This window comes from Thamnophis sirtalis, unplaced genomic scaffold, assembly GCF_051295495.1.
Source record: "Thamnophis sirtalis isolate CommonGarterSnake01/CBP01778 unplaced genomic scaffold, rThaSir2_p1.2 scaffold_8, whole genome shotgun sequence".
Lineage (NCBI taxonomy): Eukaryota > Metazoa > Chordata > Lepidosauria > Squamata > Natricidae > Thamnophis > Thamnophis sirtalis.
In genome coordinates, this window is record NW_028261388.1 from 69,254,983 (window position 1) to 69,281,370 (window position 26,388).

The 26,388-nt window shown below is 43.7% G+C and overlaps 1 protein-coding gene across 1 annotated transcript; it reads right to left on the minus strand.

The window, feature by feature from the left end:
- Positions 1 to 1,397: 1,397 nt before the first annotated feature.
- On the minus strand, positions 1,398 to 23,421 carry IK (IK cytokine). The gene is made up of 20 exons (XM_087721849.1): positions 23,308 to 23,421; positions 21,702 to 21,768; positions 18,738 to 18,830; positions 18,190 to 18,249; positions 17,755 to 17,922; positions 17,557 to 17,671; positions 16,782 to 16,852; positions 16,641 to 16,687; positions 15,998 to 16,161; positions 15,803 to 15,911; positions 15,378 to 15,417; positions 14,841 to 15,048; positions 13,641 to 13,659; positions 13,133 to 13,213; positions 10,452 to 10,530; positions 9,759 to 9,816; positions 3,003 to 3,091; positions 2,445 to 2,553; positions 1,953 to 1,987; positions 1,398 to 1,676 (listed from the first exon to the last, which is right to left on the minus strand). The coding sequence occupies exons 1-20, from the start codon at positions 23,321 to 23,323 to the stop codon at positions 1,649 to 1,651; spliced, it is 1,656 nt and encodes a 551-aa protein (XP_087577975.1). The 5' UTR covers positions 23,324 to 23,421; the 3' UTR covers positions 1,398 to 1,648.
- Between the last annotated feature and the right edge of the window lie 2,967 nt (positions 23,422 to 26,388).

Genomic DNA, 26,388 nt, shown 5'->3' on the forward strand with positions numbered 1-26,388 from the left:
TGCCAGCATGGCAGTGGGCGATTGGATCATGTGATGGACTTGTGGGTGTGGGGACAAGATCATGAACTTTAACTTGGGGGGGGGAACAGAAGAAGCTTCGGATTCGGGTTCCCCCCCCAATATGCCAGCATGGCTCTCTTAATAAATTGGAACTTTGAGCAGCACGTTGCCTCGGACTAATTTAATTTTGGATGCTATCTGGAACACTGACACACTACTTATTTTTTTTAAAAAAATGCGAAACAGCTTTTTTCTTCATACATTGGGGACATTGTGTAGATCAAGAAAAAAATAAACATTTTCTTTTGATGACTTAATCTAGAGAGCCAGGTTCTTACAAAAGTCTTTAGAGTGGTTCTTATGAATGACTAGGCTTCAATATTTGGGAGACAAAATACTGAATTGTTTCACATGAAGGTAGTTCTCACACATTTACAATTCAATGACTGTGATTTATTAAATAGATAGAGAATAGCAACACTGACAAAAAAAAATCATCTTTAACTATTGGAATCCAACAACAAATAAGAAAACTAGTAGAGACAATCTTAGAAAGCTTAAGAATGGAAAGCTGTAAAACCAATCTTTAAAAATTATTAGTGGGGATTAAACAACTGACATTTTCAGAGCTAATGTTGTAAATCCTTCAGTGGAAAGTATTATTGCCTCTTCATTCATGATCATTAAACAAATATTTGTATTGTTTACTCCTATTTATACTAGATTATTTGCTTTAAAGACTTAATTGTGGCAATTTTACTTCTTCGTTAAATTAAAATATTTGCATCTTATTTATTATTGCTATTTTAAATGGTTTAAAAAACATGAAATATGACATGGAAATCCAGATTAAAAACAACTATTCTAATAAAATCTTGTGCTGTAGCAGGGATGTCAAACTGGCAGCCGACGGGCTGGATGCATCACACACAGGCGACGTTCACTCTGGCTCCACAAAGGGAAAAATGTCATATGTCACATGACATGATCAAGTTTGACACCCGTGCTCTAGAGGAATGCTGTCTCCAGGCTTGGACCGAGCCAGGTCTTAAGGGCATTCTGAAACCCAAAGGGAAAGGCTGCTATTGGTGTCCAGGAGGATGCTGTTCCAGAGGGCAGTGCCAGAGAAGGCATACTTCCTTTGTCCCACAAGATGACAATGTTTGAGGGGGTGCAAGACAGGCGGAAACTTTCAGAAATAGTAAGTAACAATGGAAACAAAGGATTTTTCCTAATAGGCAGAATATGCTATGTAAGTTCATATCAGGCTGTATTTCTACATAACAAACACTACTAATGAACATTCATATTGCATTCTGTATAAAGAACACCCTCCCAAATCGTACCTGCCCCAGACTGCCATGCATTCAAGGAGCACAATAAGAATCTGTAACATAAACATTATAACAATTTTTTTATTGCAGTACAAATCCAAAGTGCAAGGCCCAGGGGAACATCCCTTGTCTACAAGGAAAAAAGCATCAAAAGTTTCATTGCAATCTGTTTCATTCATCTGCCCTTCATATTCACATGTAAGCAGGAAGCAAGGTGGGCTTGTTCCAGTGACTATTCCATCAGAATCAAATCTCCACTGGAGCTGAACTTTCAGAATACAGCTGAAGGAATCAACTGACGGAACCTGGCAGCTTCAGTATTTTGGTCTCTTCACCTCAACCCTAAAATTACAGACATTTTTATGAAATGCTGTTAAGATGGGACACTTTAGCAGGAACAACATACACACACACCTTACAGTACTAAAAATCAAGCATTCTAAGAACAAAAAATGCAGAAAATAAAATAATTAATATTCTTCAGACCAACCATGCATCTCTTGCCACAAATGTTGGACTTAGCTGAATACATACAAGATAACATATATGAGATAGAGATGGCTCCATGAGTACTTTTCACATTACATTAACTTTTCAAGTGAAAGCAATTATACTAACCCATCAGCCTCCATCTTCTTTCTTTTTTCAATGATCTGCAAAGAGAATACAATTACTGTATTGTGGATATGACATTAAAGCATTTATTTATTTATTTATTTATTTTTGGAATGCCTAACTTTCAAGCAAAAGATCATGTGAATATCAGAAAAGTCAAATAGAGCAAGCTGCTTTCTGGTAGAATGGATACTGATTCTATTGCACACATGAAAAAGTTTAGTCTGCTCCCACAATATAAATAGAACTTTTAGACATCAGAATTTTGATCATAAAAAAGCTATTAGGCATCATATTCTGATGGAAAGCCCTGACACAGAATTGCAAGGAGCTCAAAATATAGCCTATTTCTATGCATGAAACTGAATGAAATAGCAGAACATAATCCTTTTCAAATCTTAAAACCTGTAAGTGTGTGTGTAAAACCTTAAAGAAAAGTACAAACTATGGTGGACAAAACAAATGTTATTAAATAAATATAGCTTCAGATCTTACTGCACTAATCTTTTTCCATTGCCGATCTAGTTCAGCTTTGTCATTGGTCTCTTTGAAACGCCTTGTCTTACGGCCTTCAGACATCTTGATTCCATACTGGAATGCTGCTCTAAAATAAAAGGAACAAGTCAAGTATAGATGGGGAATTTGTGATACAGCAAAAAAAAATTACCACAAGATCTACTTTCTCAGCTCTATTACATGAGGCATCTTAATGAGGCATTCTACAAAATGTAGTACAAATTTAACTTTAATAATTTTAATTTAATTAACTTAATATGGCTACCCATTCCAGAAAACTCTAGGTGGATTATAAAATCCATAAAAAGAGTAAAATAGTTAAAAACTACATAATAGGAAGTCCAGACTGTAACAACTAGAACAACAAGCAGTGTAATACAAATAATACACTATACAACTAATATATCACACCACATTAACCCTCGGCCTGGAGACAGAGACAGGTCTTAAGAATTTTCTGGAATCTTATTATTTATAAATAATATATTCTATAATACCATCTATCTTCCTACTCTTAAAAACAACTTGCAAACTCACTTGGGTAAAGCCTCTTTGTTATTCATGTACTCGCTATATTCTTCTTGTGTGTCGAAGTCCCAGCGACCCAGAGGTCCTTTTTTGTTTCCCTTGGGAAAGGAGAAAAAGACAAAAAGAACTTTAGGCTGAAAGTAAAGGAAACCTTACTAAACTTTTCTAAAATAATCCAAATTTTACAATACTCAAATCACTAATTTTGCTGCAGAAAAACATTTGCTTCTAAGAATAAAGTATCTACACTATGGACTTTTTGCAGTCAGTATGCACACACACGTATACAGATAAAAGCATTAAAATATTTTATCTCACATGGTAAAATCCATTGTGGCACCTTATTCAACTGTAAGTGAAGCTAAAAAGTTAAAGTTGCCAGGTTCCTATGAAAAATTTCAATATAAATATATACTAGACAAACACTGATCCATTGGGTCAGCTTTTCAAATCTATTTCCTTATGAGATTCCTCAATACTTTCAGCAATGGCAGAGCTTCTAATGTTCTGCCTTCGCTACAAAATAATCTTAAATATTCAGGGAGATATTCAGATATGTATCTGCCTTGAAAATAGCCCATATTGAAGTGACCACAGGACGTGGTTTATAACATTTTGTATTATGTCATAAAATGTTTTATAAAATGACCGTTGTCTTACCTGAACGGTCCTTCTATGGGTGCTGCGAAGGGAATCCAATCATGGGTTAACTTAGCCTTCTAGCCTTGAGACTGAGTATGCAAATATCAAAGTTACGCCTCCTCTGACTGGACTTCCGCTTCCTCCCCAGTTCTTATTACGAAGTCCACCGAAGAAGCATTATGTCAATCCTCAACAAGCCGCAAGTCATCCGGCACTACGGAGTCAAGTCCAGTCAGCAACTAGTCATAGTCAATGGAGCCCTGACCAGCCGAAGCTGCGGGCGGGTTTGGATTCCCTTCGCAGCACCCATAGAAGGACCGTTCAGGTAAGACAACGGTCATTCTCCTGTGTGCTGCTCCGGGAATCCAATCATGGGATATATCAAAGCAATGAACTCCCAGGGCGGGAGCTAGGCTGGTCAGGCTCCTCCGCAGACGGAAGGACCCTTTGCAACACTCTCCGCCCAAAGGACGCCTCGGCCGAGGCGAAGACATCAATCTTGTAGTGGCGAATAAAAGGCGAGGGGGATGCCCAAGTGGCCGCCCTGCAAATCTCTTCCACAGACGCTTGCGTCGCCCAGGCCGCTGTGGTGGCCGCACTCCTGGTGGAATGAGGAGTGATTCGCCTTGGAACCGGTCTGGAGTGGGTGTCATACGCCAACGCAATGCAAGCTTTCAACCATCGGCCGATGGTGTGGGAGGACACCTTCTGTCCCATTGAAGATGGCTGGAAGGAGACGAACAGGGCCTCCGATCTTCGGAACGACGCCGTGCGCTTCACATAGCGACGAAGGGCCCTGCGCACATCCAGATGGTGCCACTGACGTTCCCGCGGATGAGACGGGTGAGGACAAAAGTCCGGCAGGACAAGTTCTTGAGTTCTGTGAAACAATGAGTTTATCTTTGGAAGAAAGGTCGGATCCAAACGAAGCACTACCTTGTTCGGGTGGAAGATGCAAAGATCCGCACGAACCGAAAGGGCTGCTAGCTCCGACACCCTCCTGGCCGATGTTATGGCCACCAGGAAAGCCGTCTTGAGTGTCAGCAAGCGGAGGCTGATGGAGTGTAGAGGCTCAAAGGGGGCAGCTGTAAGGGCCCTGAGAACCAAGGTCAAATCCCACGTGGGATAACGATGTACCGTCGGCGGTCGTAAGTTGGAAGCACCCTTAAGGAAGGTTCGAACTCGCAAGTGCTGGGATAAGGAGCGGCCTTGGCCACCCCCGACCACCGTTGACAAGGCTGTGACCTGACGGCGAAGTGTGTTTGGTGCCAACCCCTTGTTGAGGCCGGACTGCAAGAAATCCAGAACTTGGGGCACCGAGGCCTTGATGGGATCGACCCCGGTGCGTCGGCACCAGCGGCAGAAGGCCTGCCAGGTAGCTTCGTAAATACGGGTAGTCGACGGGCGACGGGCCGCTTGAATTGTAGAGATGACTTCGTCTGAATAGTGGAGGGCCGCTAGCATCTCCCGCTCACGTGCCACACGGCTAACTGCAACAGCTGAGGGCCCGGGTGCCTGAGAGCCCCTTGGTGGAGCTGAATCTTGTCGTCCGGGATCCTCCAAGGACGCGAAACGGACAGATGGACGAGGTCTGCGTACCAGGGACGTCTGGGCCACATTGGAGCGACCAGCAGCACTTCCGCCTGTTCTGTCAATATCTTCTGAATGACCGACGGAAGGATCGGGAGAGGAGGAAAGGCATAGAGAAGGCCGGCCGGCCAACGGCTGCGTAGAGCGTCTACCCCCTCCGCCCCCGGAGCCTGGTATCGGGAGTAAAACCGGGGAAGTTGTGCGTTGTGCGGGTGAGCGAACAGATCCACCTCGGGCAGGCCGAAGCGGCGAGAGAGCTCCTGGAAGAGAATGGGGTGGAGCTGCCACTCCCCCTGATCCACAGTCGCTCTGCTCAGCCAGTCCGCCTGAGTGTTGGCTTCGCCCGAGATGTGCTCCGCCCGAATCGATGAGAGTCTGGGCTCCGCCCAATGGAACAACCTTTCCGCTTCCAGCATCAGAGCTCTGGACTGCGTTCCCCCTTGGCGGTTGATGTGAGCCTTGGAGGCCACATTGTCGGTCAGGATTAACACATGGTGATGAGATACAATGTCCCGAAATTCCAGGAGAGCCAGACGGATGGCCCGCAACTCCAGCCAGTTTATGCTGTTCGCCAGCTCCTGGTCCGACCATCGACCTTGGGCCACCTTGTCCAGGGCATGGGCCCCCCATCCGAATAAGCTGGCGTCCGTTGTAACTTGAACGCGGTCCGGCTCCTTGAATGGACATCCCCTGAGGAGCCTGGACGACATCCACCAATGCAGGGACCGCCTGGCCTTGCCCGGGAGCTGCACCTTGATGTGGGAATGACTGGTATGCGCTCTTTGGAAGGGCAGCAGGAACCACTGGAGAGGACGCGCATGGAACCTGGCCCAGGGCACCACGCTGATGCAGGAGATCATCTTCCCTAGCAGTTTGGAAAGCGACAGCAGCGGTACTCGCCGATGGGATAGCGCATGATGCGCTAGGCGGTATATGCTCTGCCTCCTTTCCGGGGACAGGAAAACCTCGCACGACATCGAGTTGATGGTGGTTCCCAGATGAAGGAGGGACGTGGTTGGGCGCAGGTGGCTCTTGGGCAGATTGAGGACAAAGCCATGGTCCCGCAATGCGTCCATCGTGACCTGTAGGTCTCGGAGGGCCTGATCTCGAGAGGACGACAGCACCAACACGTCGTCCAAATAACAATTGATGCGTATTGGAATTGAGCGAAGGGAGGCTGCCAATACTGCCAGAAGCTTGGTGAACGTGCGCGGGGCCGAGGAGAGGCCGAATGGCAAGGCCCGGTATTGATAATGACGGCCGTTGAAGTGAAACCGCAGGAACTTCCGATGTGCCGGATGAATGGGCACATGGAGGTACGCTTCTTTGATGTCTATGGAAGTCATCATGTCGCCTTGGCGGATGGAAGCCAATATGCTCTTTAGAGAGTGCATTTTGAATTTTTGGTGTTTGATATACTGATTGAGCCGTTTCAAATCTAGGATTGCCCTCCATCCCCCGGAGTTCTTTGGTACTAGGAACAAGATGGAATAAAACCCTAGGCCTCCCTGCCCTTTGGGAACTTGCTCTATGGCCCTGATGGTGAGAAGATGAGATATCTCGGTGTCCATAAGGCGCCGCTTTGACGGGCACCTGGGCACAGGGCACCTGATGAACCTCCTCGGGGGGATGGATAGAAATTCTAGCGTGAGACCCAAACTCACTACTTGAAGGGCCCAGGCGTCTGACGTGAGCTCCGCCCACCGGTGGGCGAAGGCCAAGAGACGTCCTCCTATGGGCCCTACCTCCTGCGAGTCAGCGGTATCTGCGAAAGGATCGGTTGCCCGCTCCTCGGAATGACCGTCTACTCTGCGCCTGACTCTGCTGGCGCCCCCTGTCTCTGGCCCCGGCTCGGTCCTGGCCACGGTCCTGTGCCTGGGAGAACCCCCTGGTATAGTTGGGGACATAGGGGGCAGAGGTAAACCCCGAGTCCCCAGACCGAAAGGGCTGCCGTCTACCATAAGGCTGTGGCCTTCTGGCCACACGGGCACTTGTGGAGGGAAGCACCCTACGTCTGTCCCGAGTCTCAATGAGAATTGGATCCAGCACTGAACCAAACAAGGCCCCGCCCTTAAAGGGCGTGGACGCTAGACGCCACTTGGATTTGATATCAGCTTGCCAGTGGCGGAGCCAGAGCAAACGGCGAGAGGCCACATTGGAAGCCACGGCTCGGGAAGCAAACTTTGCCGCGCTAAGGGTGGCATCAGCAGAAAACTCTAGGGCCGCTATCAGTTTGGTGACATCCTGATGGAGGCGCAGTTCCTCCGGATCCAGCCTTTCCTGTAGCTGTCTCAGCCAAACTAAAGAAGTCCTATTAAAGAAGGAAGCTGCAGTGGCTGATCGCAAGGCCCACGCTGCTGCCTGATGAGTCTTGCGAAGGACCGATTCGGCCTTGCGGTCCTCGGCCTTCAATCCTTCCGAAATTTCAGAAGGAATTAACGCCGGTGAAGCAAGAGCCGCTATGGGAGCATCCACTGTGGGAAACTGCAGGAGGGCCTCCAACTCTGGGGAAGATGTGAAAAGCTTCCTATCACCAGACCCAGGGGGCTTAACCGCGGTCGGCTCATCCCACTGCTTTTGGATTAAATCAAGAAAAAGCTTGGGAGATGGGATAAAATCCTGCAGAGCCACCTGCTCAGCAAAGAGCCGCTCGGTGGCATCCAGGCCCACAGCAGCACTTTCTGCAGAAATTGCCTCCCCCATGTGGGTGGTAGTCTTGGCCTTATATAGCAGGGATTTGAAAAGAGTGTGCCTGAAAAGCCCAGGGGGCGGAGGCAGGTCCACAGGAAGGCCCTCGTCACCAGAGAGTTCCCTATCCTGGATTTCACCTTCTTCCACTAAGGGAGATTGTGCGCTAAACACAGAGTGTAAAGGGGAAGGAGGATCAGTTTGCAGAATGGAAGAATCCCCTTGTACTGCTTGGGGAGCCAGGCCTGAGTAGGCCAGAGTAGGCCTGGAGACCTGGGATCTACGCGCTAATTCCGCATCCACCCCTCTGGAAATAGCCTCTGAGATCATGCTGTAGAATTCAGCAGAAAGGCCCAAATCCTGGCCCTCCAGAGGCCTGAGGCCTGCAGCTGTGGGGGTGAACGTGGCAGAGGGCCCAGCGCGTGGAGGTGAACGAAGAGAAGCCCCACTAGCCTCCGAAATAATTGGGGGAGAACGAGGCCCGAAAGCCCCTACCTCGGGAATAGGGCCCTGGGGAAGTTGAATATCAGGAGACCAACCCTGCTCAACAACCCTCACCGGAGACACAGGCTGCTGAACCAAAACCGGAGGGGAAGAAATGGGAGCCCCAGATGCCTTGGGGGGAACTTTGGCCTTGTCCTTGCGCTTGTGCGACTTATCCCGAACAGTAGATGAGGCTCGAGGCCTACTAGTAGAGGCCCTGGTCGCGGCCCTGTTGGGCCCAGGGCTGGCCCCTCCCTCGCCAGGGGAACGGGGCTCAGAAACTGGCCGGACAGTACCTTGCAATTGATCAGCCATGATATGAGTTTGAAAGAGCTCAATCAGCGAGACAAAGGAATGCAATTGAAAGCACTTCGCCAAGAACGCCACGTGGAAGCAGAGACTAAGAGAAGCGACCTCCTCCCTGAGTCAGCAAACTCGAGTGAGGGAAAAGGGAGGGGCGGAAGCAGTGCGCAGACTCAAGCGCGCGAACAAAATCTGCCTTCTCATCCCAGGCGTTAGAGCGCATGCGTGAAAAGCGCTTCCAAATAAGGTCACCGGCTTCAAAGGCGCGAAATTCAAAGGAACCGCAAGGGAAATTCCCAACAGCCGATCCGTGTAATTCTCCGGCAGCCGCTCCAGCGAGGGCACAAAGGAGGGAGGCGGGGAAGGGGGGGAAGCCCCGCTCCGACAAGCCAAAGCCTCGGATCTGACCGCGCCCGCGGGCGGGTGCTATCCGGCAGGGGTGGCAGCGCTGGGAGACTCAGCTTCCTTGCGCGCTGATGATAAGGGAGGGCAGGCGGAGAAGCCCCACTCCAGCTGCAGCGATCCGATATCCCTTTAAGGGAAATAGCGAGGGAGGAATCTGCTGACAGCAATCTGCCGCTTTACCTCCAATCCAGCAAGAAATCCACAGTGAAAAACCAAGTAATTTCATCCTTAACCTAGAAATATTAGCAATTAATCAAGAGAGCGTTGAAAATAAGTCTCGTAGGCTTGACTGAGTAATAAGGACTGGGGAGGAAGCGGAAGTCCAGTCAGAGGAGGCGTAACTTTGATATTTGCATACTCAGTCTCAAGGCTAGAAGGCTAAGTTAACCCATGATTGGATTCCCGGAGCAGCACACAGGAGAATTTGCCAAATTTCAATTGTATGAGAGTAATGGATTCTGAATTTTGACAGCAATCTTTAAGTTAGTCCATTTGAGGTACCTTGAATCAAAAATTGTCATTTTGCACCATTTTGCCCAGTTAAAGGTTACACGCAAACATGTAGAGCTTTAATAGGATACAGATTCCAAATGACTCACTATGGAAATATTACACCATAGAATAATACTTATTTTAAAATTATTGATGGTATACCTGATCCATTTTACTATAATCTACTTCTTCATCACTATCCACAGCCATGGCATCCATTCTAGGAAAAACACAAAATTGGCAGTAACTATATTTACAATCCCATTCAAAGTTATATTTTGAGGTATAGCAATAACAAATCTGGAATTCTCTGCTTAGTTTATAGATTCTATATATATACATGGTAAAATCTAATACTGAAAAATTGGACTTCAGTCAGCATCTATAGAAGTAGATTATTTCAAAAAAGATATATTCTCCTAGCCCACTACTGTACCCATTTATAACTCAGTTGAGTAGCAAATGGTGTGCATGTGTGTGTGATGCACGAGCTGATAGAAAACTTTAGTTGCAGGACTGTTTTGAATATCTACAAACTATTTAACTTCATTATCTAGATTTTACTAATGCTTCAGTATAAGGCCAAAGAGTTTCCAAGCATGTGCATATAATAATGAATTAGCCCTATCAACCTCTGGCCCTGACATTTTAAATAAATGCTTTTTATTTTGTCAAATTTATTTGCCAAGAAAATGTGCATGGCCCTTGAACCAAAAAGATTTCACATTCCTGGTCTGAATGGTTTTTTTAACTTGAAATTTATCTTCCACTATTCCAAAATTTCAAAAACTTGCTGATGTTACTTCTGTTCCTATATAAGTAGTCCTTAGAATGTTGAATACATAATATTCTTACGTTGCAGGGTAGCATTCAGCATAGCTGTTTAGCATTCCAAAGAAATCACCCAGTTGCTTTTTATCTTCAGTTTTTTTTAATGTATTAAAGGATAAGGAACAAAAGTATTGAAAAAGACAAGATTGTCTTTATCTAATAAGCAAGCACCATGAATCCATATGGGGAGAACAAGCAGAATATTAAAAAGGTCTTAAGCTGTTCAGAGTCAATATTTTCTTTCTCACAAGCTTTACTAACAAGCACATCAATTTCAGCCAAGTATCTCTTCCAGTCACTCCACTGGAAACAATAGGTAGCCATCAACGTACAATTGTAAAGGAGCCTGGAATTTCTATCTTAAGTCATACGTCTAGCCCAATTTTATAACTTTTTTTGCAGCAGTTATTAAGTGAATTTTGTGGTTTTTAAGCAAATCACTGTGTACCTATGGGTGTTTTCTATGGATAAAAAAGCCAGAAATCAGCATAAAACATCATAAAGTGTGGTCACATGACTATAGAACACTGTGACCAGCTATAAAACTGTACTGCTTGCCAAATGCCTAAAATGCAATCATGTGATTACAGAGGATATGCAACTGTCAGAACTTTGGAACTGGGTTGTATGTAGTTCTTTGGTGGGCGTCTGTCATAAGTTTAAAAGGTCAGTAAGCAACTGGTCATTAAGCAAGGATTATTTATATACATTTCCATAAAAGATATAATCTCGGTCCTTGACTTGCAACCATTCATATAATGATCATTCAAAATTATGACAGTGCCAAATTGACTTGTAACTGTGCCCAAAGTTATGGCCGCTGCAGCACATCTGCAGTCATGTGATCAAAATTTGGATGCTTGGCCGCCCACCTGCACTTACAGCCGCATGGGCACTGCAACTCCCCTCCTCCTATCTGCCCAATCCCCGTGGTACAATCCTACATAGAGGCCAGGGCCTTCAGCAGTTTTAGCCAGCTGTCCCTACTCTTAGGCCTCAATTTCAATCAGGCTGCCTCTACCATAGAGAATTGCTATCTCAAGCCTCTTACTGCAGCCAGCCACACCAGCACTAATCGGCCCCATCTGTGGGAAATGAAAAAAAATCAGGGAAACATCTGAAATATTAGGAGAATGGCTCCTACCCTTTTCTATGCTGGCATGCTGGCAATCAGCAGCAAGGGAAAAACAAATGAAGCTGAGTAGCATGCAGAGTAGCTGGCCACAATGTGGAGCTTGAGACAGTACTTCTCAACAGCAGTGGCAGCACGAGGGCTGAAGTTGAAATTCGGGGGTGGCAGCAACTGGCCAAGGTTGCTGAAGACCCCAGATCTCTACTCTAGGACCAACCCTGGCAAAGTCACTAAATGCCGCATTATAAGGTTGGCCTGGGCTGGTTGAGGCTTCCTGAAATGGTTGTGGTTTTGTACTGCACTGCAGCACCTAGCCAAACACACATATGGCCTACACTGGGCTCCTAGGGCCGTGATGGCAAACCTATGGCACACGTGCCACAGGTGGCACACGAAGCCATTTGTTAGGGCATGCGAGGGGTTGCCCTGTCAGCTCTGACTTCAGTCTTCTTTTTCAGCCGTTTCCAGCCAACGTGCAAACGGGATATTTGGGAACGGACTTCCAGTTTGCGCATTGGACCGTTTTTCGCACTCCAGAGCCTTCAGGAAAGCCTCCTGAAGGCGAAAAACGGTTCCACCACAAAACTGCGGTAGACTAAAGCGCGTACGTGACGTCATCACAGCGCGATGAAAACAGCACGCTGTGATTGGTAAACTTAAAATTAACGCGAAAACCTTACCCTAACCCCCCCAAACCTAACCCTAAACCTAACCCTAAGCCTAACCCTTAACCTAACCCTAAACCTAACCCTTAACCTAACGCTAAACCTAATGCTAACCCTTAACCTAACCCTAACCCTAACCCTAACGCTTAACGTAACCCTAAACCTAACCCTAACCCTTAACCTAACCCTAACCCTTACCTTTATGTGAATCGGCTTGCTTTAAAAGCGCTTTTTAAAGCACCTTTTTCTCCGCGGTCGTATTTGTCGCGCTGCTGATGATGTCACATACGCGCTTTAATCGGGCGCGCTTTAGTGGACCACGGTTTTGACGGGTCACGGCGAAAAACAGCCCTAGGGGGCAAACTATGTCATCGGGGAGGGCGGGGGTTGCATGCACATGCATGCAGGGGGGAGGGCAGAGGACACATGCGCATGCATGCGGGGGGTCGCCCCACAGCATTATGGGTGTGGGCACACCTGCGCACGATCTCCCTGCTCTCCCCCCGCTTTTGGCATGAGACCCAAAAAAGGTTAGCCATTATTGTCCTAGGGCCTCCCCAACTCCTACAGCACCCTTGCATTCCTTACCTGGGACTCCTCCATTTAACAACTTGCAAAATTGCATAATGACTGCAACCTGATGTGCCAGGATTGTAGTCATTGAGCAAAGCAGTCATGTAACGTCTCTCTTAACAGCTATTTCAATGAATCACCAAGATTTTGGTTTCAAATGTCAACTTAAGTCTTGGGCTACATGTATGGCGTTCTTTTGAGCTTTCCCAAGATACAAAAACAAAGTATTTTTTAAATAAAGGTTAGACTTTGTATAAAAGACACCTCTTTTACCAAAACCCCTACAGCAACTGCTAAACCTAGAATCCCTCATTCACTGTACAGATGTAAAGGATATGGTTCTGCCCCTTCCCAGCCAGTAGCACCAGCAAACTTTTCATTGATTGATTTTATCAACTCTTTGGCTGAGCCAGGTCCTGAAAAAAAGGAGAAAGAAGAAACTAATTACCGACCAATCTGATAGAAATAATACTTTTCCAGCTGAATCTTATTGAAATCTAAGAGAAGATAAAGAGACATAGGAGACGCCCTTGACTGGGTGGGTGCCATTAAATCAGCCTTTAAATTCACCACAAATATGGAAATAATCATACAAGCAAACCAAATATATGTTTTTAAAAAACTTTCTAGCATGGCTAACCATCAAGCTAAAAAAAAAAGAATTCCAGTAATAATGTATTAGATTTTCTAAATATTCAGTTGAGATAAATATCTAGTGATATTGAATGATATCAATAAAACTTGTTTCTTCTTACATCTGCAATTGCAGAGATATTTTGTTTAGCAATCGTATTTTTCTGCTTGTAGCCAGTTTTTAAAATCAAGGTTAACATAAGAACTTACCTTTGTCTATATCATTAGGCTAAATGGAGAAAAGAAAATGAACACATTACTCTCAAAATAGCAATCAAGATGAAGGCTAGTTACTTAACATAAGATAAGCTATGTTCCATTAATTCAAAAGATGCATATAGTGCAGAATTTGTGCCCACATAAGAAGCCAAAATTTTATGTACCTCTGCAACTAGCATCTGAGAACTACTTGAAAATAGAGTAAAAAAACTACAAGACCATTATTTCTACAATTTTACTGACAATTTTGTACAAATAATATTTAATTCACTGTTTACATTTAATTATTGTAACCTCATTAAGGTTACAAAATACTTCAAAATTGTTTTATAAAACAAAAAAATTGTTTTACACTGTGGAAGGGGGGGTAACCACACCCTAGAACTGTAATGGCAAACCTATCAGAGCCCTCTCTGTAGGCACGCCAGCTGTCACCCCAGCTCAGCTCCACTGCGCATGCACATGCATCTCCCGCTGCCCAGCTGGTGTTCGGGTCTCTGCTGTGCATGTGCAGCGGCAGAGGCTTCCCCGATCTCCACAGGTTCTCTCCCCAGCACGCCCTACCTTTCTCCTCCATTTCTTCTGCCCATGCTTTTCCCAATCTCCACGGGTTCCCCCCCCCCCCGGCACCGCGTCCTAACTTTCACCTGTATTTCTGCCACCCATGCCTTCCCCGATCTCCGCAGTTCCCCCCGCCCCGCATGCCCTAGCTTTCTCCATTTCTGCCAACCGTGCCTTCCCCGATCTCCAGTCTCCCACCCCCAGCATGCCCTAGTTTTCTCCTGCATATCTGCCGCCCATGCCTTCCCCAATTTCCGCAGTTTTTCCTCCCAGCACGCTTTCTCCTGCATTTCTTCCACCCATGCCTTCCCTGATCTCCGCAGGTTCCCCCCTTCACAAGTGCCTCTCCATGGCAGAAATGGAGGAGAAAGGTAGGGCATGCTGGGGGGCAGGGAACTGTGGAGATTGGAGAAAGCACGGGCGGCAGAAATGCAAGGGAAAGCTAGGGCATGCTGGGAGGAGGGGGGGAACTGCGAAGATAGGGCAAGGCGCTGGTGGCAGAAATGCAGGAGAAATTTTGGCGCAAGATCCTATCCATTAGATGTAAGCAAGTAAAATTAAAAATTTTTGGGCTTGACAAAGTCTCAATTTTATGCCATAGATGATTGACAGATATTGATGTGTGCTTACCTCATCATCAGCTTTAGGTTTCTCAAAGTAGCTGTGCCTCTTCTTCTCCTCTTCACGTTCCCTTTCTCTCTCCCGTTCACGATCTCGCTCATGTTCCCTGTCTCTCTCTCTCTCTCGTTCTCGGTCCCGTTCCCTGTATCTCTCTCGTTCCTTTTCTCGTGGCACTTTTGCTGCCGACGGTACGTAATCACCAATATCTTCAAAAATACTTTTCATCAGAAAAGCACATATTAAAAGGGCGAAAGATAAATCAAATACAAATAAGTCTCAGAAAATGGCATAAAAATCTTGCCAAGAGAATCACTGAGCATAAATTATTCTTTTCTATTAAACATTTTTGCTCCCAAGGTGATGATATCTTTTTTTTTAAACAATTCAGCCCCTGTAACCTGAAGGGGAAGCCAAATAAGTTCACTTGTCTGTTCCTTCCAAACTGAGGACCGTGCAAGAACGCAGCAGCTTCCTGAAAATAGTTCCAAATACAATGAGAAAGATCCAACCTCAAAGGATAAGCACTTGATGTATCCATATACTTACCTCATGTCTGCCTCTGGGGGTTTCTTCTCATCCAGTTTCCCTACAAATGGAGAGCAATCAGATTACACTTATTTCCATACCTATGGTACATTATTTATTTTAGGCAATAAAAATATGTTTTTGCAAATGTCTTGTAGCATTTCATTAATGGTGTAATTTTATATGCTATGATACCCAACCTATGTTAATCTTTTCACTCTTTGTTCATACAAGTGTCTATTCCTCAGATTGAAAAAGAAATAATCCCCATCTTAAACACATTTTCCACCCTAATGTGAAACATCAACCTATAGGGCAATGTAGAATCTAAGTTTTGTACTCTGTTACCATTCTGACATTAATCAAATGTTAATAGAATGTTATTTTTTAATGTTCATCATGTAAAACAAGATATGCAAGTCTGAATTCTCAAAACCTATCCTTACCTTTATCCTTTTTCTTGAGCTTTTTATTTCGAGTGCCTTGCCTCAGATAGGAAAGAATCTGCGTCAGTTTACTAATTACAATGTCATTTGTAGTCAATGTGGTCTGGGCCTAGAAGGATAAATCACAGGAATCACTACTCTGATAGCTCATATATAATGCTCATAAAGCATTACCATAGCAATTAGGTCAATTACCTCCATGGTTGGACAATCAGCCTTACTTCTAATCAAAGTTGTGGGAATATCTGTGTCAGCATACTCATCATCAAGATCCACCACATAAGCCATTCGCCCTGGCAGGAAGAGCTCATTCCGCTCATATGCCTTGTTCCTGAATAGCATCCGATAGATGTTACGGCCTAGCAAAAAAGAGGATTCATGAATATGCCACTATTCACACAATATATTAAGCTAAACAAGCCACAGTATGTTTTTATGATATTGTCAGAACTAGAACCAAGACACTGCAGCCATTGCTCCAATAAGCCATTCTTCAAAGCACATAGACCCAAGCCTAGAAAAAGATCACCCTCAGGTTATTTAAGAACTCAGAGAAACAGAAGAAGTTGCTCACAGTAAAATGTTCATAACATCTTATTCTAGATAAAATATACATATATAACTGTTGGGACTAAGATCAAGATGATCCAAGTTCATTCTCAAACACAGAAGTTCATTGGGTGACTGGATGAGTCACCCTCTCAGCCAGACCTACAACACAGGGTTGCTGTTGGACAGGGGGAAAAAATGGAAGGAAGGCATTATATATGTTACCACAAGCGTCGGGAGAAAAAAATAGAATGTAAGTCTAATAAATAAAATGTTTGAATAACCTTACCCAAGCGAGTCTTGAATTCAATTTTATTTTCTGGATCTTCATCCTTCCTAGAAAGGAAGCAATGAAATACACATGAGTAGCTGGGCTACTATTTTTTCAGCCCAAAGTCTCATAGGTCAGAACTCTCTTATCCCTACTTACTTAGTTTCTTTTTGAGGCTTTTCCATTAATTCTTCTTCCTCTTTTTCTTTGCTGGCAATCTCTGCCCGTACCTGAATAGAAATATATTTTCTTTAAAATGGTATGGTGTTATGAACATAGATTCCCAATAGATTAAATAGGAACAAACTGCTGGCTCCCAACAGGTCTTCAGCACTGTTTATAGATCTGGATCCACCATTTTCCACTACCATCAGGCTGCTCAGCCACCACTGTTTTTCCGCTGTTACGAGCAGCAGGAAAAAAAACTTCTTAACTTACTAGGAAGTTTAAAACATCTCCCTGCATAATAGCCTTGTACAAAAGTACTATTTACTTACTGTTATTAACAACCAAGAAAAAGCATTATTCCATGCTCTCAGGATTGCTGAGGCAGGGAAGGTTAAGGAGAGGGGGAGAAGTAGGTAGTGGCAAATGGAAAAAAGGTTATTTAGATGTTTAATGCAGATATTTCATACATGAAATGTATATATTCTATGCAAAATATGTAATTGACATAATATACTTTAGTAGTAACCACTGAAAAATAGTGGCTTGAAAGCCCTGAACAAATTCTCAGATGCTTCTTGATTTCAACCAATTTCTGCAATTATACAATTGGGAAAAAGAAGCATTACAATCCAAGATAGGAAAAATTACAAAAAAACTCCAATCCCTTAGAAATATGGAACATTTTTAGGCAGAGCAGCAGCACAAATAAGGGCAAAAACTTGCTTAAGATGTGAATTGTTATGCACTGTTGCATTTTCTGGCTCACCTTTTGCAACAAAGCAAAATCAAGACCCTTCACCAAGTGAGTGTGTTCCATGTCACCACCCAAGAATTTGGACTCCTGAATCAATTGCCGCCTTTTTTCTGCCGCTGATTTATCCCTAGTACAACAAAAATAAATGGTTTAAGGTAAGCACTACATTCTACTCCCAGCCAGAACGGCAGTAACTGTGACTGTACTCACGCTTCTGCAGTGGGTCCTACTGCCCTGTAATTGGCAGTTGTACTGATTAGTTCTGTTTCTTCATAATCTTTGTTCACACCATCACGCCTTTCCTTGGCACGGTCTCTGTATTTCTCAGCCAATTCCCTCTCTCGCTCAATCTCTTGCTGGCGTAGTTTTGCATAATAGCTGACATTTTAAAAAAGAAAAAAGGGCCAAAATAAATTAAGTAAACAAAACACAGTATTCTAAGAATACTTTTTTAAAACCAGTAATGCTGATTGCCCCTGTCCTTTGTTTCATTGTTAACCTAAACCTACATTAGTCATACAGAGAAATAACTTATATTGTATGATTCATATTTATATTAAATACTAAGAGAAGCAAAATTATTATCTCCATTTATCCAGCAATATGATTCTTCCTTCAGTTCAAAAATGCATCAATCTCTATTACCTTTTTTTCTTTCTCCTGCGGGCAGCTGGATCTTCATCTTCATTGTACTCTTTGGGCATTCTAAAAAGAACAAGAATAAAAATGTTCATAATATTCAATGATTAAACTGCAATAAAATGTAAACTCTTAATTTTAAAATATTAGCAATAATGAAGTTTTCCTCTTTATTCACCTCAGAGGAAACCATAAATGCCTTCAGGAAAAATGCTTTCAAAATAATAATATCATCATGTAAGCAGTTTATAGAAAGTAATAAATCTTAATTTTCAGGATTCCTACATGGATAAAATGTACATGACATTCTCTGAAAAACATTACTATTTTTTTGCAAATTCTATTTATTCAAGTAGCCTAATCTTGATTTTAGCATTTATTGTGTGCGTATTTCAATTATTTTGATATATAGATTACGCATGTATTTATTTTATAGATAATATGAGATTAAATTAGAACTAGTATAAGATAGATGCATCAGGTAAAATGTATTTGGTAAAATGTATTTGGTAAATACATTTTTGATAAAAAAAGTACAAAAATTGCATGCTTACTCATGATGGCGAGATTTTGAAGGTGGTGCAGATGTTGGTGTTGCCCGTGGAGTCATAAGAAGCTTACGAAAGTCTTCATTGGTCAATTTAGACCTATCACAAAAACAATTGCTTAAAGAAGTGCATAAAAACAGAATAAGTAACTACTGACTATAATTATTCATTAAATTTGTATGCCACCTGACTCCAAATGACTCTGAAAAAGTTAGAGAAATTAAAGCATTTGAAATATTGCAAAAATATGCAACACATAGTATATAATTTATTAAGAAAGAAAAACTAAATGATCCTATACAATATTCATTTACTACACCCGTACACTGTATATAGATTTGCCACAATCCCTTGTAGTGAGAAAATTACTTTGTGATGCTTTTTGATTTGCCCACTGATTATACCCTGAAAATTGGTCAGAAAAACCAGAAAGATATAGAAAAAATCAAAATGTTACAGTTCCAAAGCATAATACATTATTGCACTCTTATTGTTTCCTTGGTTGGGTGGTATTTTATTTTAAGAGCCAAGGTGGCGCAGTGGTTAAATGCAGCACTGCAGGCTACTGCTAGATCAGCAGGTCAGCGGTTCAAATCTCACCGGCTCAGGGTTGACTCAGCCTTCCATCCTTCCGAGGTGGGTAAAATGAGGACCCAGATTGTTGGGGGCAATATGCTGACTCTCTGTAAACCGCTTAGAGAGGCCTGAAAGGCCTATGAAGCGGTATATAAGTCTACTGCTATTGCTATTGCTATCTACTGCTATTTATTTCATTATCAAAAGTACACTAGAAAAAATGCCATTATTCTCCAACCTTCCCTTTTTGAGGAAGGTGATTGAGAAGGTGGTCGTGCAGCTGCGCCAGAGATTTCTGGATAAAACAAATTATCTAGACCCCTACCAATCAGAATTCAGACCTGGATTTGAGACAGAAATGCACTTTTGGATGATTTTTGGTGGGAGCGGGATGGGGGTAGTGCATCCATCCTTGCTCTACTTGACCTCTCAGCGGCTTTCGATACCACCAACAATGATATTCTCCTGGGGCGGCTTCGGGGGAATGGGAGGCCTTGTACTATCCTGGTTCACTTCCTTCCTCTGTGGCCGCTCTCAGTCAGTGTTGATAGGAGGGGGGAGATCCAGACCTTGCGCACTGCTTTATGGGATTCCGCAGGGCTCAGTACTCTCTCCACTCCTGTTCAACATTTATATAAAGCCATTGGGTGAGATCATCTGTCACCATGGACTGAGGTATCCTCAATATCTTGATGATACTCAGCTGTATGTCTCGGCCCATGGTGAGTTAAGTGATGCCGTATCCTCCCTCTCACAGTACCTAGAAGCTGTTAGGGACTGGATGGAGAGCAACAGGTTGAAACGAAACCTTTGCAAGACCAAGTGGCTCTAGGTTTGGGGTTCGTTAGCTCAGGGAGAATTGCCACCTTTGGTCTTGGATTGGGGTGGCACTACCCCAAACAGACCCTGTGCGTAATCTAGGGGTTTTCCTGGACTCATGACGGTTGTGGCCCAGAGAGCCTTTGCACAACTGCAAGGTGTGTGCTAGTTACCCCCTTTCCTGGATCAACAGTCCCTAATCACAGCCACTCATGCCAGTGGTGGGTTGCCAATTTTTTTTACTACCAGTTTCGGCGCGCTCATGCCGTTTCTGCGCATGCAAAGAAGCATCTGGGCGGGTAGGCGGAGCCTCCTATTACTGCTACTACTGGTTTGCCCGATCCAGGCCGAAGCGGGAGCAACCCACCTCTGACTCATGCCCTAGTTACTTCCCGTGTTGACTATTGCAACAGGCTCTACATGGGGCTGCCCTTGAAGAGCATCCAGAAGCTCCAGTTGGTGCAAAATGCAGCAGCCCACATGATTGCGTGCAGACCCCAGTGTGCACATGTATCACCTCTCCTGTGGGAGCTGCATTGGTTGCCAAATTGCTTCTGGGTGCAATTCAAGGTCCTGGTTGTCACCTTTAAAACCCTTCATGGTTTGGCACCAGGTTATCTGAGGGACCATCTCTTGCCAGTCACATCTACCCAACCCATCAGAGCGGGGAGGGAGGGAATGTTGCGGGTCTCATCCCTCAGGGAGATACACTAGTGGGACCCAAGAGAAGGGCCTTCTCCGTAGTGGTTCCCTCTCTCTGGCACAACATTTTCCCAGAGATTAGAATGGCCCCCACTCTAATACTCTTCTGGAAGATGCTGAAGACCTGGTTCTGCCAGTGGGCCTGGGGAACCCAGAGTGGGATGGAGCCCATTAAATGGCTCATGTGATCTGCTGTCACTGGGGCGGGAGGGTAGCAGGTGATTTTGTTATATTGTACTATACTAATTTATTTGATTCTTTTTGTTAGTTTTTATTGTTTTAAATATGGTTTTATATTCTGTAAGTCGCCTTGAGTCGCCATGGGGGAATAGGCAGCAATATAAATTCAATATCTATCTATCTATCTATCTATCTATCTATCTATCTATCTATCTATCTATCATCTATCTATCTATCTATCTATCTATCATCTATCTTTTATTTATTTATTAAATTTGTTTCATCTTGCTGCTAGGCAATTCTAGGCAGCTTACAACATTAAACACTATTTTGGCCCTTCTTAATCTCATTAGCTAATATACCCAGGTTTTTGCTGGCCAATGTATTCCAATCACCACTGACAAAGATCCTTTCCCTTACCTCTCACTGCACCATTGTTTAATAACAAGGCTTGCTTTTCCTCAAGTATAAATTGGAGATAGAAGCAGGGATTAATGAAGTGGTACTGCTAAGATTTTGCATTCCACAGAAGTGTGAGAACAATTGGCAATCTTCAAAGTTCTATGTATAGGATACAGAAACCCTATTGTTGGAGGAAAATGTGCTCTGTTCCCTTAGCAATGTATATGAAAAAAAACCTGGTCTGTAATACTGAAAGCTATATCTTTAAAAACAATTAAAAGCTCTACTCACTGATTAAAAGAATGAGAATCATCCACTTCATGGCCATCTGGGGCCAAAGGGTTAGAGAATGGCTCACCTAGAAAGAGAATTATGTCAACATAACATATCTGAAAGATAAGTATTTTAGTCAAATAATCTATTGTGACATTTTCCATACAGAAAATATCTGCAGAAAAATAATACCAAGAAATACCTTATATGCCACTGATTTTCAGCCAGTTCCAAAATGTAACAGTGTGGAAAAATTAAGAAATTCAAGAAAGTACTTGCCCGGAACAGTATTAGCTTTCTTGCAGTCTACAGACCATTGTGTAAAACCCAGTAGGAAAATACAGCAATAACAAACTATTTTTTCCTCATCTAATTTTTCCAAATTTAAACCTTCACAAATATAAAGTCCTCTTCTTAATTGCATTTTTCATCACAACACCTTGGTCTTTTTATTTTGTACATACTGTAATAATTATTATCTGTAGGAATATTAACATTTGTGTCTTAAAATTTCTACCAGAATTTTTTCAATTTTTTCCCTAAGAAATTGCAACCAAAGATATACCATTATTTTCTATGCAAGTAAAATCAAGGGAATAACACAAAGTAATATGATTGTTTGCAATATCTATAGTTATTTGGAATCACTTCAGGGTTGCTTGAAGACAGAAGAAAGGAGAGTCATGTGTGTAAATCCCACAGAACCATTATAATACATAAGTGCTTAAGAATCTGGCCATGTTTAGAAAAATCAGGAAGTAAAGTAAAATATAAAAGGATGGGGGGGGGAATCCCAGTAGACACAAAACTTTGGTTTTCAACAGTCCATAAAATGTAAAACAAAAAGAATTAGAAACTGATGATAGTGATCCTATTCAATTCTGAAATTGTAATTGAACAGGTTAGTACTTCTTGGTAAATAACTCTTGCTTTTCCCTTCCTTTTTTCCTCAGGTTCCCCCACTGGAAATTAGCCTTTTTCATATCCAATATAGTACCATACAGAGCAAAGACAGAAAAAGTGTAGCATGTTTTGCAAAAATTTAGCAAACAAACCACCAATAACAATCCATCATCAATTTCTGGTAGAAATTTTAAAACACAAATGTTCCTACAGATAATAATAAAAAACCAAGGTGTTGGGACAAAAAATCAAATTGAGAAGAGGACTTTATATTTGTGAAGATTTAAATTTGTAAAAATTAACATAAGAAAAAAATAGTTTGTTATCGCTGTATCTTCCTGCTGGGTTTCACACAATGGTCTTTTGCCCATCTGGCTCTATAAAGGCTCCCCACCCCCAGCTGCAATTAGAATCGAAAAGCCCCCTGCTCTAGGCCGTCCATTCTCTTCAGAGAGAGGGTCCCTCGTTCATTAGGGATGGCTTTACTGTACCCATCACATGGGGACAAGAGCCCCCTCACAGCCTCCTTTGTATGGATGATTCAGCCCACCGGACACACACGAATAAAACAGGGAAGGGAGGGCAGCGGCCTCGGTCCCTCAGAATATATTCACTGGTCCTTTATTTGAAAAGGGAGGCCAGCAACAAAAAGTCCGAGGGCAATTCGGCGACTCTCTTTCACCATCACCCCAGCCCCACTCAGGTTTAAGGTGACACTCACTGTCTCGTTCCGGCATTGTCGCTTCAGTTATAAACGACTCCGACTAAGGTGATAAACAACCTCCACCGAGCTCTGCCTCTTTCCCACAAGGCACCGCGCAGGGAAGACAACTTAACCCGCGTGCGCTGCGCGGAAACTCTCCGGGAGCTTAGAGATATGTTATAATTCATCTAGAGACTCGTCGAGATGGGCAATTTCCGGGTTCATTTTCAGAATTAAGTTAGCCCTTTCTTTCAATGATCTCTCATTAAACATAAAGGGCAAATCTAAGACTTCAGCATGTCTATTCAACAGATTTTTTTTTTTAGGTATTTTATTAAAATTTATAGGCCGCCCTTTTCCCTGAGGGGACTCAGGGCGGCTTACAACCAATAGGGAGGGGGTACAATACACAATAAACGATATTGTAGATTGCAGCAAAAACACCCGTTTTCATTCAATATGTATTCAAGTGCAAATGTGTATTTCAAAATGTATTCAAATACAAATATGTATTTCATTCAAGTCTTACTTTAACGCTGAAAAAGATAATTATTTTTTGCAGGTTGAGGGAACTTTAAGTGAGCTTGGCTATTTTGTAAGTTGATTTCAACGGCTTTTCGGGTTCTTTGCCTAAATGTTTAAAAACTTAAGTACATCACTTTTTAAAACAATATATAACGTTTATAGAGAACTTTGCGATGTAGACTGTAAAGATCGAACTTTCGGATTTTGGGTGATCTGGGCCTATGAAGCCGTATTAAATAGGGCCTATTTGCTTGCTTACAAAAATGTTGATCGCTTTGCAGCCGCATTTCTTTCTACATAAATCAGCCGTTCCATCGCTGCTCTTCTAATTTTTCACTTTTTTAATGCGTAGTAAAAAACTCAGCACCGACCCCAGAACCGTAGAAAGTGCAGAGAAGAGCAACAAAGATGCTACAGGGTCTGGAGGCTAAACTGAACAAGGAACGATTCAGGTATATCTAGTTTAACAAAAGTGACATAGTAGAGGTGACATGAGAGCTGTCTTCAAGTATTTGGGGACTGCCACAGAGAAGAGGGGTTCAACTTATTCTCTAAAGTACTCCGGAGCAGAACAAGAAGCAATCGGTGTGTTGGAAGAAATGTCCTTCTGGGCTGGGCTCCAAGTGGGGAAAAAGACACTGGAGACATGGAGGCTGCTTGGAAAGATGGTTTTAATGGTGGATAGGACCACATGGCTTGAGTTGAGTCCTGAACAGAAAACGTGATCACATTAGGATTAGGATTAGGATTTATTTCATTTATATGCTGCTCTTTTCCCCGAAGGGGACTCAGGGCGGCTCACAACTCAGTCAAGGGAGAAGAAGTACAAACGGGGGATAAAGACAAACAAACAATACACAATTTAAAAACACACAACAACCATACCATTCGAGAAGGGGGGGCAGAAGCTCTTTAGCCCCAGGCCTGCCAGAATAGCCAGGTTTTGAGGGCTTTGCGGAAGGCTTGGAGGGTGGTGAGGGTTCGAATCTCCACGGGGAGTTCGTTCCAGAGGGTCGGAGCGGCCACAGAGAAGGCTCTCCTCCGGGTAGTCGCCAGTCGGCATTGGCCGGCGGATGGAATTCGGAGGAGGCCTAATCTGTGGGATCTAATCGGTCTATTGGAGGTAATTGGCAGCAGGTGGTCTCTCAAGTACCCAGGTCCAATACCATGAAGGGCTTTATAAGTGACGACTAGCGCCTTGAAGCGTATCCGAAGACCAATAGGCAGCCAGTGCAGCTCGCGGAGGATAGGTGTTACGTGGGTGAACCGAGGTGCACCCACGATCACTCGCGCGGCTGCATTCTGGACAAGCTGAAGTCTCCGAATGCTCTTCAAGGGCTGCCCCATGTAGAACACGTTGCAGTAGTCCAGTCTAGAGGTCACAAGGGCACGAGTGACTGTTGTGAGGGCCTCCCGGTTCAGGTAGGGATGCAACTGGCGCACCAGGCGAACCTGGGCAAATGCCCCCCTGGTCACAGCCGACAGATGGTGTTCAAAAGTCAGCTGTGGGTCCAGGAGGACTCCCAAATTGCGGACCCTGTCTGAGGGGCGTACTGCTTCAATGTTGGTAGGGAAGGGAAGGGACAGAAGCTGAGTCCCCTGGTTTTATGCCCTCTCTGACCTTTGATCTTGAGCTTGTATTCTGATTGGTTGTTGGACTCCCATGGGCCCATGCAGGGGCAACTCACTAGGCTGTGTTTTGAATCCAGGTTTGGTTGAATTCTCAGTTGCCATGTGGCGAGTTGGGTAAAGGGCCAATATTATCATGCCTTAATCCCATCACTCTGGAGCTGAAGGGGAAAACTCTTTATTATGTAAAGTGGACTAGCTCAGGCTTCAATGGCTCATTGACAAAGGGAGATGGGCAGGCAGCTGCAGGCAGCTATTCTGTCTTTTAAAACATGTTTCTTTCTTTTCACATCCAGAGAAATTTCTGCCTTTTCAATATTTCCTAGGATATTTCATTTTTCTGGGAGAGGACTGGGTGATAACTTTCTACAGGTGGAAGCTAGTAAGAGAGAGATCCAAACTGGAACTAAGGAGAAATTTCCTGACAGTGAAACCAATTAATCAGTGCAATGGCTTGCCTCCTGAGGTTGTGGGTGCTTCAGTCTTCAACAAAAGATTGGACAGCCATTTTTTCGGTTTGCAATCGGTTTGCAAGGCAATTTCCTGCCTTGGCCAGGGATGTCGACCAGAAGATCAATTAATCAGAATAGAGCTAAAATCTGGAAGGGATCTTCGAGGTTTCCCAGTCCAGCCTCTTGCTCAAGCAGGAGACCCTACATCATTTCAGACAGGTGGCTGTCCAGTGTTTTCTTACAAACCTCCAGGGATGAAGACCTCCAAGGTCCCTTCCAGTCCTATGATTCTAGTTTTCAGTTTTCAGTCCAGAACTTGGGCAGTCAGATACAGCTTTAAATATACATATATATAATTTGAGTTTTGTATTTCTTCAAACTGTTATAGGTTTATAAGCGGAAGCAGGGAACTATATGTTTATTACCCATAGCTCCTCGCGCGCGTCTTATCTTGATTGCGTCATTAAGCGTCGGTCTTCTTCCAAGCACTGGA